General features: G+C 42.0%; 1 protein-coding gene across 1 annotated transcript; it reads right to left on the bottom strand.

Moving 5' to 3' along the window:
- Window positions 1-4742: 4742 nt before the first annotated feature.
- mettl3 (methyltransferase like 3) lies at window positions 4743-11983 on the bottom strand. Its single transcript, XM_034676224.1, has 11 exons — window positions 11739-11983; window positions 9943-10133; window positions 9410-9859; window positions 9135-9310; window positions 8602-8815; window positions 8278-8465; window positions 6801-6839; window positions 6602-6710; window positions 6361-6426; window positions 6170-6282; window positions 4743-5042 (listed from the first exon to the last, which is right to left on the bottom strand). The coding sequence occupies exons 1-11, from the start codon at window positions 11839-11841 to the stop codon at window positions 4928-4930; spliced, it is 1764 nt and encodes a 587-aa protein (XP_034532115.1). The 5' UTR covers window positions 11842-11983; the 3' UTR covers window positions 4743-4927.
- Between the last annotated feature and the right edge of the window lie 20 nt (window positions 11984-12003).

The raw sequence follows: 12003 nt of genomic DNA, 5'->3' as shown, positions 1-12003 counted from the left end.
TGTAGTCACTTGCAGTTGTTTTGCATTTTTAGCCTCGTCTTTTTGTATTTGTGTAGTGATCTATCTTGTTGTTGTGTTGCTTATGTTTGCAGTTGTTTTGTATCTTGTCTTTGTAGTTGCTCTTTATCTCTTTTGTAATAGTTTTTCAGAAGTCTCCTTGTAGTCATTAAGTCTTTGTCGCTCGCAGTTGTTTTGCATTTGTTTCTCTATGTAGCCCTGTCTTTTTGTATTTGTGTAGTGATCTTTCATCTGGCTGTTGCCTTGCAACTTGTTGTTGTTTGCATATCTATGTCTTTGTAGGTGCTTTGCATCTCTTTTGCAGGAATCTCTTTGAAGTCATTAACTCTCTTCGTAGTCACTTGCGGTTGTTTTGCATCTCTTTGTAGTTGTTTTTGTGGCATTAGTCAATCTGCTGGTATTTGTAGTTGGTGTGTCTTTCTTTGTACTCTTATTTGTGAAGTAATCCGGTATCTTGTTGCTTTGTAGTAGTTTTGCATCTCTTTGTAGTTGACTGTTTATTTCTTTTTTTAAAGTGATGCTTTTGGGCATTTGTTGCTGTCCTATTAAAGAGGAAAGATGGAGAGAGACAGGAAATGTGGGAAGCAGAGAGTGGGGGAAGACATGCAGCAAATGTCAGAGTCTGGGAGCTGACTGTAGCCTCTGTATTTGAGACTGCTAGCCCAACGGCGCCCCAGTCGTCGACTATTTCTTTCTCTGAATTACAATTTTGACACTTTTGATTTTCTGCATGAGAGATTGTTTTTACTGCAAGTTTAGTGTAACAGTCCATGTCATGTTGAAGAAAACTTGATATGAGCAATTTGTTAAACCACTTAATTTGTCATCCTTCAATTTACCACTCACTGTCATAAAGTTAGCCAGGAGCTATTTGCGTTTCTTTCTACTTTGGAGAGACTTTTTAAAGGGGTTCATAAAATGTAGTGTTTCTACCTTTGGTCACTTGGTATCAGCTTTATTTACCTTTCCGATGGCTGGTTCTGTCACCACAATTAAAAGCTACACACATACGATTTGGTAATTAAAGCTACACAGCTCCTCTTAACTCCCACAACTCATTGTGTTAATAAAAACAGAGGAGATCCATCGTCATCCTCTCTGATCTGTGTCACTTGACCCATTTCCTAACCTGATTAGACTAAAATGTATACCTTTTTTTCATTCTAAGTAAATAGAGCTCAGTGCCGGCGTGTGGCCCTGACTTTATCTTATCATGTTGAGGTTCCACAGATAGAGAGTCCTGGGGGAAATTAGGATATGAACTGCCTTGTTGCTAAATTAATCTGAGCTACAGTATCTGTGTAGTATATTCAGTGTAGATACGAGCCTTTAACTATCTATGACTTTAAAGTAGCTTGTTTACATATATGCACCCGCCTGCCTCTTAGTCATAACTTGCACACATCAGATGACCTCTGTGTAATCTGGATGTGGCTTAATAGTTCCTCTGGCTGCTACTGCCCATTGACGTCCTTCCCCAGGATTAGATACCGTAGAGGATGATGATAGTGACACAGTAAATACTGACTGATCAGCTTGTTACTGGGACAGTGCCATACAGTGAAATTGTCAGCTTGAATTAGACTCTCAGGTCACAGAGGTGCAGGATCATAATTCCATTAAAGTGTGACCTAGTGAGGACACAAGGAGCTGTTAGAAAGCCGTGACACGAGGACACGGCGTTAGCAGGATAAGGTCAAAGCGAGGTTCTAGTAAAATGTTGAGACACGTTGGAGAACATTTAAAAGTTTGAGTCCTTGTATTTGCTCCTCGCTCATCTTTTTTTCCTTCTCTCCACAGACGTCTCTGCCATGGGAGTGAAGATGCTGCAGTGTTTTCCCTTTTACAGGCGCTGTAAAGAGCGCTGCAAGAGCAGGCAGTGCCCCCCAGCAGCAGGTGAGAGGCAACTACACAGATTACTACAGCTAATTTAGACTGTAGCAAACTTAGATCAAATGCCATTACCATACCAGACAGGCCGTACATTTATAAGAAGTGGATGAAGCTAGTTGGTTTCAGAAATTAGTCAATGCTTAAGTGTCTTGGCTTGTATTCTTTCTAATGGCCAGCAGAGGGAGACATCCTGAATTATTTTGTAGTCTCTATCAATAGTTTTATGTTTTTTTACTGAAGCGTGTTATTCATTTTGCAAGTCTAAGTCGAATTGAGAGTGGAATTTATTTTTAAGCAGGTTAGTTTTTAAGCTATGACAACCCCCTGATTTGCAAGGTGCTACCCATAGACTGTATATAGAATGTTTAAATACAGTAATAGTTAAAGTACAGATTTTGTTTTATTCCATGAATTAGTAAGAACAGATGATTTACTCCAATATGGCAGTAAATTGTACTTACCCAATCTCTTTAGTTGCATCCAACGTGATGAGCAAGAAACACCATTTTTTGGCGTAGAGCTAAACTCTGGCGTAAAAGGAAACTCCGTAGGACATCGGGATGGTAGGCTGTATGGGCGGAGCCTGTTACTGTGGAAATTCACAAATTATCTACTTCCCAGACTCTGGCTGCAAAATTAACAAAATGGCAGCATTTTGGAACGGGGTATTTTGGCTTCAAAACCGTACAATGGGAAAAGGTGGAGCAACGTTTTCCATTTGATATACAATCTATGGTGCTACCACAGTGCTGGTCAGTCTATCGCAGTGTGTTCACCTTTTTGTAAAATATGGTCTCCTTTCGTTCTGACGCAATAAGATGAAGCTGAATTGCCAAATAAGAGGCAATGGTTAACAATGGTTGGGGTTTGAGCGCCAGCTTCAGGTGTTGTTAAATGGAGCCAATGCAGAAGTTAAAAAAAAATGCAGTTCAAGAGTCCACTTGAGGCTGGCTGCGAAAGCTAAGGAAGTCCTATTAGGGGGGAATTTGGTGTCATGGGTCTGTTTTGAGAATATAAAGGTTGAGAGTTCAGAATCAATATGCCTAATAATGGGTGTGGTTGGTTTGATTGACAGGCTCAGGGCCAGTTTTAGCCAAGCGGTAACCTCCAGCCGCGAGAATTGAAGCCAATGAGCATGACATAAAAACTGCAGTTCCTTGAGTGTCCACTTGAGGCTGGCTCCGGAAGTACCAGAAACCACATACACACCAATTCAAAAAAGCCGATCTTTACAGCAGATATAAACATGTTTACAGATATTAAGATGACAAGTTTTCCAATGAGAGGCACAGCTGACTTGATTGACAGACGGGAACACTGTAGATGTTGGCGAGGAGGCTCAAAGCCCGCCTCTTTACCTCACACTAGCTCCACAGAAGTTAGATTGAGTTCAGCATTTCCAATATTGCACCAGCGGACGATCGGCTTCAGAAACAGATGGGTAATGTCAAGGATACTGTATTATTTATAGTCTATGGTTTCAGTTCAACATCCTCCCTAGCTTGTAGATTGATCAAAAGTTAGCATGAGTCAGCATTTCAAATATGGCGTCCTTCAGAAGCCAGGGGTCGATGTCACTTAGATGACGCCCATGTTCTGAACGGTCTATGTTGATGTCAAAGGAGGCTATGTCCACTTTTTATACCAAGTCCACAATGAAGACCAAACAAACTGCCCTTTTCGTGCTTGTACTAAACCCCATGTTCTCTTTGTCTTCAGTCACCATTGAAGAGATGAAGCCCCGCCTTTCCTCCACCACATCCTGGAGCAGCGACAGCGAAGGAGCAGGAAGCCTGAGTCGCGGCTCGCAAATATACTTCTCCACAAAGGCCAGGCTGTCATTCAGACACCAGCTGGACAGCAACATCAACGCAGTGGACGCCACCTACTGAGGAGGCCGGGACAGATAAACGACAGACTCCAGTAGCTCTTCTGTTGCCGGATCATGCTGCGACGTGGGAGCCCGAGAGCTGAGCTGAACGCATCGGACACTGACTGTAGTTTTAACCTCTCTTTGCTTGCTGCCATTGAAACCAACTATGGACGGGGGAAAACAAAAAACAGACTGAAGAGAACTTGGTTCTCAAAATGACGTTATTGTAGATGGTTCTGGTGTATTCAGAGACTTCTTAACCGCATTCTCAGCCAAAAAGTGCATTATGTGTTTTTTTCCTTTTAGGTGCTTTTCTACTTCTACTATGGCTACCTTTGTAAGAAAACTGCAGATATTTGGAGCTATTAATGGTAGGTGTTTCACAAGTAGGATAAGAGAAGTATGATTATGAATATCTCCCTCTGATCCTCATCATTACCGTGAGTGCTGAATCATGTCTCTAAATCTGATGTTGACATTTCTTTCTGGGTTTATGCTCTAATCCTGCTTTGTGAGAAAAATACTAAACACAGTTTTGCTCTTGCATAAAAGTCCCTAATCCTAGTCCTAATACATGTGAATCTTGAGAGGATGTGTTACATTTGCAGTCAAAGTTTGGGGATGCTTTGCAGCTGCCTTTTATTTTTTTTTGCCTCTTCTGTTTTTAAAACTGAGCACTCTAATTTCTTATATTTGTATATTTTTGTAATAAAACAAAACAATGGTTTTGCACTGACTTTTTGAATGAACTGACCAAACAGCAGGTTTTTAAGGATTAAAAGGGTTTCTGTGTTCGCCTGAAGTGCTGATCCTGAACGATTGTCAAAACTGGTTGAAATCAAAATGTCAACGTTTGTACTTTGATGCAGAACATTGTCACCTTTTCACATCTCTGTATGTCAAAGAACCCTTTATTCTTTGCTAACACAATAACAAATAATGTACATAATGAAACTGCTTCCTGTTTTTTCTTGGTTTTATATATTTACAGAAATTCAGAAAAAAAAGCTCCAGATGTGATCTACATGATTTTACTGGTGTCGTTTCCTGACAAAGACAGATTTGAGAAATTAGCTCACTGGTATAAAAAATAAAAATCAGTCTTTAGACTAACTCCTCCAAACCTTCACCCACTGAAAGTCTTCACTGCATGTTTTTGGGTTTGGAGATGACTCCGTCTGGATAACGCTTCTTAAATCGAGCCACAACTTCAGGATCCAAGAGATGGATGCCGTCGAGCTGGTTTCCAAGAGTCACCCTACGAGGTAAGAGTTAAAAATCAGTACATGTGTTAAACATAAAACTTTACCACTGAACAGCTTGCATTTTGACCAGAGGAACCAGGGTCCAAATTTAGTTCAGGGGTAGATAATCTCCCCCCTGAAAAGCCCCTGCTTTGGGGGGGTAGTACTTTTCAAAGATTGCGGGACTTTAGGGGGGCGGGGCCTGCAATGCTGAACGTGTCTGATTGGTAGATTAACTGCAGTGTTTTTATTCTGTACGCCATCCACAGTAACATCACACATCTGTGATTCACTTGATTTCTCTATCTTTAATTTGTTTTTATTTGTTCTATCTCTATTGTATGTGTGTGCACTTTTCAAAAGAAGAAGCTGTGATTCTCCTGATTGTAGCTTGTAACAGTAGTCTTCTCTCAGCCTTAGGCGAATGTGTCTCTCCCGGTGTTACGGTTTTAAAAGTGACCCTGTAAACTGGAGACCTTCAGCTGGACGTGTCAGTGTTTGTGGAGTTTACACAGCTGCTGAAACAGAGGGAGTTCCTGGGAATGCATATTTCATGATCTGTATTTAATGATCGCCTAAAGACGTTTATGAGGGATGCATCCGGCTGGAAGTCTCCAGTTAACACAGTCGCTGTCTAAACCAAAACACCAGCGATCTCTGCCACGGCCTTTTGAGTTTAAAAGGATTTTAAAGCCGTGTTGAAACGTCTTTGCTACTCGCGCTTATCTTCTCTCACGTGTTGATTCAGTGAATCCATCTGTGATGAAATATAGCACCATCTAAAACAGCACCAGCTGAGTCTCTTCCATGCTAACAGGCTAACTGTTGTGTTGCTCATAATGATACCTCCCTGTCCGTCTGCTTCTATGGTGTCATCTGTGATGAATGGCATCCATCTTTGTTTTACTGCCCTCTACTGGTCTGGTGGTGTAGTGGCTTTACTTTTTTTTATCTCTATAAGTCACTGGCCTGATTTGCACAATCTATCCCGGACTTCAGCCCGTGGTCGAAACACAGACATCAATGGGGTCACCTTTTAGTCCAGGGTAAAGTAGTTCTGGGGGCTGGAAGAACCCGGAACTCTCGGTCGAAATGCACCTTATGTGACATATTTTGTTATTAAAGCGTGATGTGGGATTACCAGTTGGGCTGGACGTTGTGGGGTCGACCGAAAAGCTCGATCTTCCTCGTGCCGGGCGAGAGTCTCTCGATCATGCCATAGATCTCGTCCGGTTTGTGACTGGTGGAACGGACCTGAAGCAGAGAGTTCAGAATGAAGCGACCACTTCAGGCTGAATAAATCATACAATAACAGACGCTGCGTTCATCTACCTCTGCTACAATGACATCGCAGTCCAGTCCTCTGTTGAAGCCCTGAGGTTTACCCTTCACGCCCACCTGGGAAAGAAATCACATGGGACTCTGTTGTTTATACACAATCAATCTGTAGCCTGCTCCATAACACCCTCAGGCTTTCAGGCCGTGTCTCGTGCCTGAGCTTGCAAAATGTCCTGAGATGCCTCAACACACTGCGACCGTTTGAAATGTTTGCAAAGAACACACTGGAAGTTACCAGACAGTGCTCCTTCCCGTGATTCAGCCAATGTCCCGTTCTCCCTGTGCGGATGATCCTCTGAAGCTGGTTGGTTTTCACCCAAATGATTTCATCCACGTGTTCGTAGCTGAGGGAGAAAAGCGCAGGGGAAAAAAATGAAGTGCCGTCTAAACAGAATGGTGCTTTGATTCCACTCCATGCACGAGGGAATACTCACCCCCAAAGACTGAGACACTCTCTGCCCAGCTCCATGGCCCTGCAGGGAGAGAGGTTAGGCAGATGATGAGTTTGAGCAAACACTGATCTACCTTTGAAATGCTTCATCCTGCAGTTTTAGGATTAACTTTTTTCTTTTAGGCGTATGCCTGACAGAATGAAACGAAGGGAGCAGGGTTTTCTTTTAGTCATTGGGTTTTAGTCAAATGGTTTTAAAGCCAATCAGCTGACGAGTGTGTCACATTCTGATTATGTACGCCCTCATGTTTCCATGTCTTTCATTGGGGAATAACAGCGGGAACATCTGGTCTCAAAATATGAAGCCCATGCAGAAGTGTTAAAAACTGCAGTTCATCGAGCGTCCACTTGAGGCTGGCTGCAGAAACACTGGAAACCACATACACACCATTTCAAAGAAGACGATCTTTACAGCAGAAAAATAAACATGTTTACAGCCTGGTTCAAAAAACGGTTCGAGTCTGAATAGCTTATTTCTCTCTCAGCACACACTGTGCGGTGGTGAATTTTCATATAACTTGTTAATTTTGAAGATATTTAACTTACTAGTTTTGCCTAATTAAGGGAATAGATACAGTTGGTGTTGCGTCATAATTTGGGGTGGGGAAAACCAACCTCTGTGAACGCACAGATTTCAAACTCCGACGCTAATGCGAACAATCATGTGAAACAGAACAGGATCGGATTACTGTCCACATGTTATAAAAGACTGGACGAAAGATCCCACTCTCAGAACCAACAGACAACATTTACTAATCAGCTGATAAGAGATCATTTCACATTTTCTACAGATATAATAAATACAACTTAAAATACTTTCATAAGTAGCCTTGCCTTCTAACTATCAATCCAACATTTATGGTACCCCTGAAAAAATCATGCACTGTTACGTATACCATACACTGGATACACTGGATACACTGGGTAAGGTTAAGATAATGTTACAGTTACTTAAGGACTAGACATGCGTATGTTTTGGTTTTGGAACCCACAGACGACCAAGCTCAGATGACCGGTCTTGGTAAATAAAACTTTATATTCAGATTTTTTTGTTTATTAATTGTGCAGAATACACACAGCCGCTCTTCTGCATTGGGGCTAGAGGTTTGTTTTCCCCCTCAGCGCCAACCAGATGGGACGTTTTCTAGGGTGCTGACTGTGTCTATAGGCTTCAAAACTCTGCTTTGGTCACGGATTAACGTAATGGTTAGGTTAGGTTGCGCGCCAGCCCTCAGGAAATCATTGCATGTACAATGTACACATTGTGTCAGGAAACTCCTCCCATGCAGACAGCTGGACTGTGTTTATGGTCAAAATATGTCTGTGTAAAGCAGGAGAGGTTTTTCCACTCCCACCTTCACTCATATCATCTACCACATCTGTCAGCTCCTTATAGAAACACGAGCAGAGAATAAACTGAGGGAAAAGTCAGTACTGTGTGAGACGGTTGACTGGTGTACCTGCCAGTGACCCAGAGGAACAGAAAGCCGTCATCCTGCAGGATGGGGATGGTGAGTTTCCTCATCTCGTCGTCTGTCAGTGTGCCGTAGGGGAGCTCCATGTGGATGTCCCACGGAGGGTCGGCCATCACCACCGCAAATTTACCCAGGATGGCCACGTCGAGGTATCGGATGTCACAACAGATCCACTGCAGAAAAACAATGGTGTCCATTAAAGGCAAAAATGCCCAAAAATATAACATAAAAAAAAAATCAAACAAACACACTCATCACTCATGAAAACATATCTCCTCTCTGTCGTTATTTCCCTCCGTGCCTCCTCACCTGTGAAGGGAACAGCTTGCCCACGTTGCTGTCTGGGTCTCCATCACACAGGGTGAGCTCAGTGGCTCCGGCCTGGGGCCCCATTAGGCTCCCCTCAGCCTCTGGGGGACTGTCGATCTCGTAGTGGACATATTTGCAGGTGTCCATGTGAAAGCAGGTGTTGAGGAAGGAGCAGTCGCCCAAGCTCTCGTCTGTGTGCTTGTTGATGATGCGACTGAAGGAAAGAAGGAGAAGAACCCCAGAAATCACCAAGGAGAACTTATTCTAGTATTCTAGATTCTTATTTAAGTTATCAGGGAAGGGAGATCAGTTTTTAAAGCAGCTGAATGTGGTGCCTGTTGTTGGAATAATGCTTCAAAACTTGTGTAATAGTGACCTCTTCAGGCAGAAGGAAGCATCCTGTTTTCCTCCCTGATGTCAGAGTATTATGTGCTTTAATTAGACGTTTAAATAAAGAGAAATGGAAGCTGGGGAAACACTGACATCCAGCTCAGATTCATTATAAATCTGAGTCTACGTCAAGAGACACTGACCGGAAGTGCAGCTTTGTGCACGGCTGAGGTGTGTCCCCGGATCGCGTGCACTCCTCTTTGGTCCCATGGTCGCAGAACTCCTGGACCTGAGCTCTCCCGCGAGACCTGAACTTCTCCACGATGGACTGCTCCTTCGCCGTGCTCGCATTGAGCAGCTCCAGAATCTCTCTGCTCACCTGGCAGAATAAAAACATCCATCCTTACGATCCATTCTATCTCTCTAAACTTTCATAATGCACGTCCTCAACTTCCTACTCTTGACCCAGTTCTCCTACCTTCTTGCTTTGCTGCTCTTTTGTGGACTGTTGGTTCAGCAGGCTCTCGATCTCCATGTCCATATGTGACGACTGACTCTTGCTGCTCCTGCCCTTCTTCTCGGCCCCGCCCCCTGAAGCGGAAGTCCCCGCCAGCGTTGTGGAGACGGCAGGCGTCACAGAGGAGAAGAAAGAGTGCGGGGGAGAAGCAGAGGTCTTGAGCAAGGGCGAGAAGCCCGGAGCTCTTTTGTTCTGGGTTTGATCTTCTGCTTTTCTCTTGACTCCGCTCCGTTGAGCTCCACCTCCAGGCCCGATCATGGCCCATAGTTTTGTGTGGTCCACTGATACAACCACTGAGGAGGAGGTGGTAGAAGAAGAGGAGGAGGCAGGCTGTCTCACCTCGATGAGCTCCTGCGCAGAGAACTTTAGCAGCAGACTCTGGATGCAGGAGTGACTGACGGCCGCTTCAAACTGTGAGAAGAGAAAGACGTTTTTAAGAATCCACTAAAACACATTTTAGTATAATAATTTCAGTGCATGAGACAAACACTCACACTGAGGTCATCTGTAATGGCAAGGGAGTCTATGGGCAAAGGAAGACTTAGATCAGACAGGTATCCCAGCAGCCTCTTCTCCAGCTCAGGGTCCGGTGGTTTTTCAGTCTCTTCCTGAGGGGGTAAAGGTGTGGATGGCACAGGGCTGTCACTCCGGGCAGTGGAGCTGTCTGTGCTGCTGCCAATGGCATCTGAACGAGGAAACAACAGAGAAAACAAACTTCAGACAGATGCTAAATAAGAACACCTTTCCTGAGGTTGGCTTCTTTAAAAACTGTTTCACATCATTCAAGAACCCAAAAGGATGTTTGACCCTGTGCATCAATTGTGATCAAGACAATGTAAAGGCAAATAATCATACAAAGATAACAATTTGATGCCGAAATATGAAGTTATTCCACCTGAATGTATAATTCTGTTTAAAGTGTGTACAAGCAGGTTGTCGTTGGCCTAGCGGTTTAAGCGTGCGCCCCATATACAGAGGCTAAAGCCCTCATTGCACATTTGATTCCAGCCTCAACCAATTAATGCATGTCCTCTCCCACCCTCTGCTCCCCCATTTCCTGTCTCTCTTTAGCTGTCCTATCAATTAAAAGGCAGATGCGAAACATACCATGAACATTTACAGTTATGCTAGTTTTTATTTTTTAATATTTTACATTATTATTTAGTCTTTTTGTTTTAAGATGTTTCAATTATATTTTAATGATGAATGTTTTTTATTTTATTCCCTGTAAGGTGAACTTGGGTGACTTGAAAGGCGCCTCGAAATTAAATGTATTTATTTATTATTATTATTATTATTATTGTTATTGTTATCAGTGGGAAATTTATTAAAACAAAAACATCATCATTTGGTTAAATATCCTCCACTGAGTACTTATGCATTCATCCCTTGTATTATTTATTTATTTGTTTGTTTGTTTGTTTATTTGTTTGTTTATTTGTTTGTTTTGTGGAACAGATGGGCAAATTTAACATAAAAAAATTAATTATTTGTTTGTTTATTTATTCATTTGCTTATTTTATTATTGTTATTTTCATGTGTGTGTATGTATGTGCATGTATGTATGTATATGTGTGTATATATGTATGGATATATATTTGTATTTGTATACTTATTGCTCTTTTACTTTTTCCAATTATTCATTTTTTGATAGTAACTTATTTATCGTATTATAGTTTCACTATTCTTTATTTTCCTGCTTAAGTAGTTATCAATCTTTTATTTTAAATCATTATCACATATTATTATTGACTTGTTTTTTCATTAATTTACTTATTGTGTTTCTTATAAAAAAAAAAAAACATCACTTAGTTGAAATGTTTAAATTATTCTTTTGTTTGTAATATGTAAAAATTAAAATAAAAAGATCTTCCAAAATAACAAACATTAAAAAAATGGACAAAAAAACCCCAACATCATTCATTAAGAGCTGGGATAATCTATAAGCAGATTATCATGACTCCTACTGATCAGTCAAACAGAATTCAACTTACACTTCAGGACTTCACAGAAACCTACATACTCAACTTTAAATTAAACAACTCAATATTAACTTTAAATAAATTACATTTCAACATATTATCAACCAATTGTCCAAACACGGAATGTTTACTGGTAGCAAGATTGCGATTAGTGGTTCCACTTGGTGACGCTTCCGGTTGAACACCACTGATGCATCGACCATTTATGGACTCATTCCTAACTAATTGATCCCATTGAACTCCATTGATTGAATTGAAACACAATCGATTGTCGCTGCAGATTGATCTGAACCATGATCTGAACATACCCGCGGACAGTTGTGTGGGGTCTTTCCTCCGCCTCTGCAGCCTCTCCCTCAGGGAGTCCAGCTGCTTCTTGTGCGCCTGAATGTTGCTCCATGTATCCGACATGACGAGCCAAATAAATCCACAAAAATAACACTGAAACTGGTCCCGCGGAGCAGGTTTTTAGACAAAGTTGAACGCAGTCCGCCTTGTTTGGAGCCAATAATGTATGGTACACGGCGAAAAATGTCCCCAGTTGGCTTCCTGGTTAAGAGACCGAAGGTTCCG

This window comes from Notolabrus celidotus, chromosome 23, assembly GCF_009762535.1.
Source record: "Notolabrus celidotus isolate fNotCel1 chromosome 23, fNotCel1.pri, whole genome shotgun sequence".
NCBI lineage: Eukaryota > Metazoa > Chordata > Actinopteri > Labriformes > Labridae > Notolabrus > Notolabrus celidotus.
The sequence above is the reverse complement of the archived record's forward strand: the minus strand, read 5'-3'. Positions and strand labels throughout refer to the sequence as shown.

What these genes read in the sequence shown, in the direction of transcription:
- mettl3 (XM_034676224.1), bottom strand. Translation starts at nt 11,841, where the DNA reads ATGTCGGATACATGGAGCAACATTCAGGCGCACAAGAAGCAGCTGGAC. An exon ending in CCATTACAGATGACCTCAGT is followed by an intron (nt 9,860 to 9,942) that starts GTGAGTGTTTGT and finishes CTCTTCTCACAG; the next exon opens with TTTGAAGCGGCCGTCAGTCA. An exon ending in GCGATGTCATTGTAGCAGAG is followed by an intron (nt 6,283 to 6,360) that starts GTAGATGAACGC and finishes TCTCTGCTTCAG; the next exon opens with GTCCGTTCCACCAGTCACAA.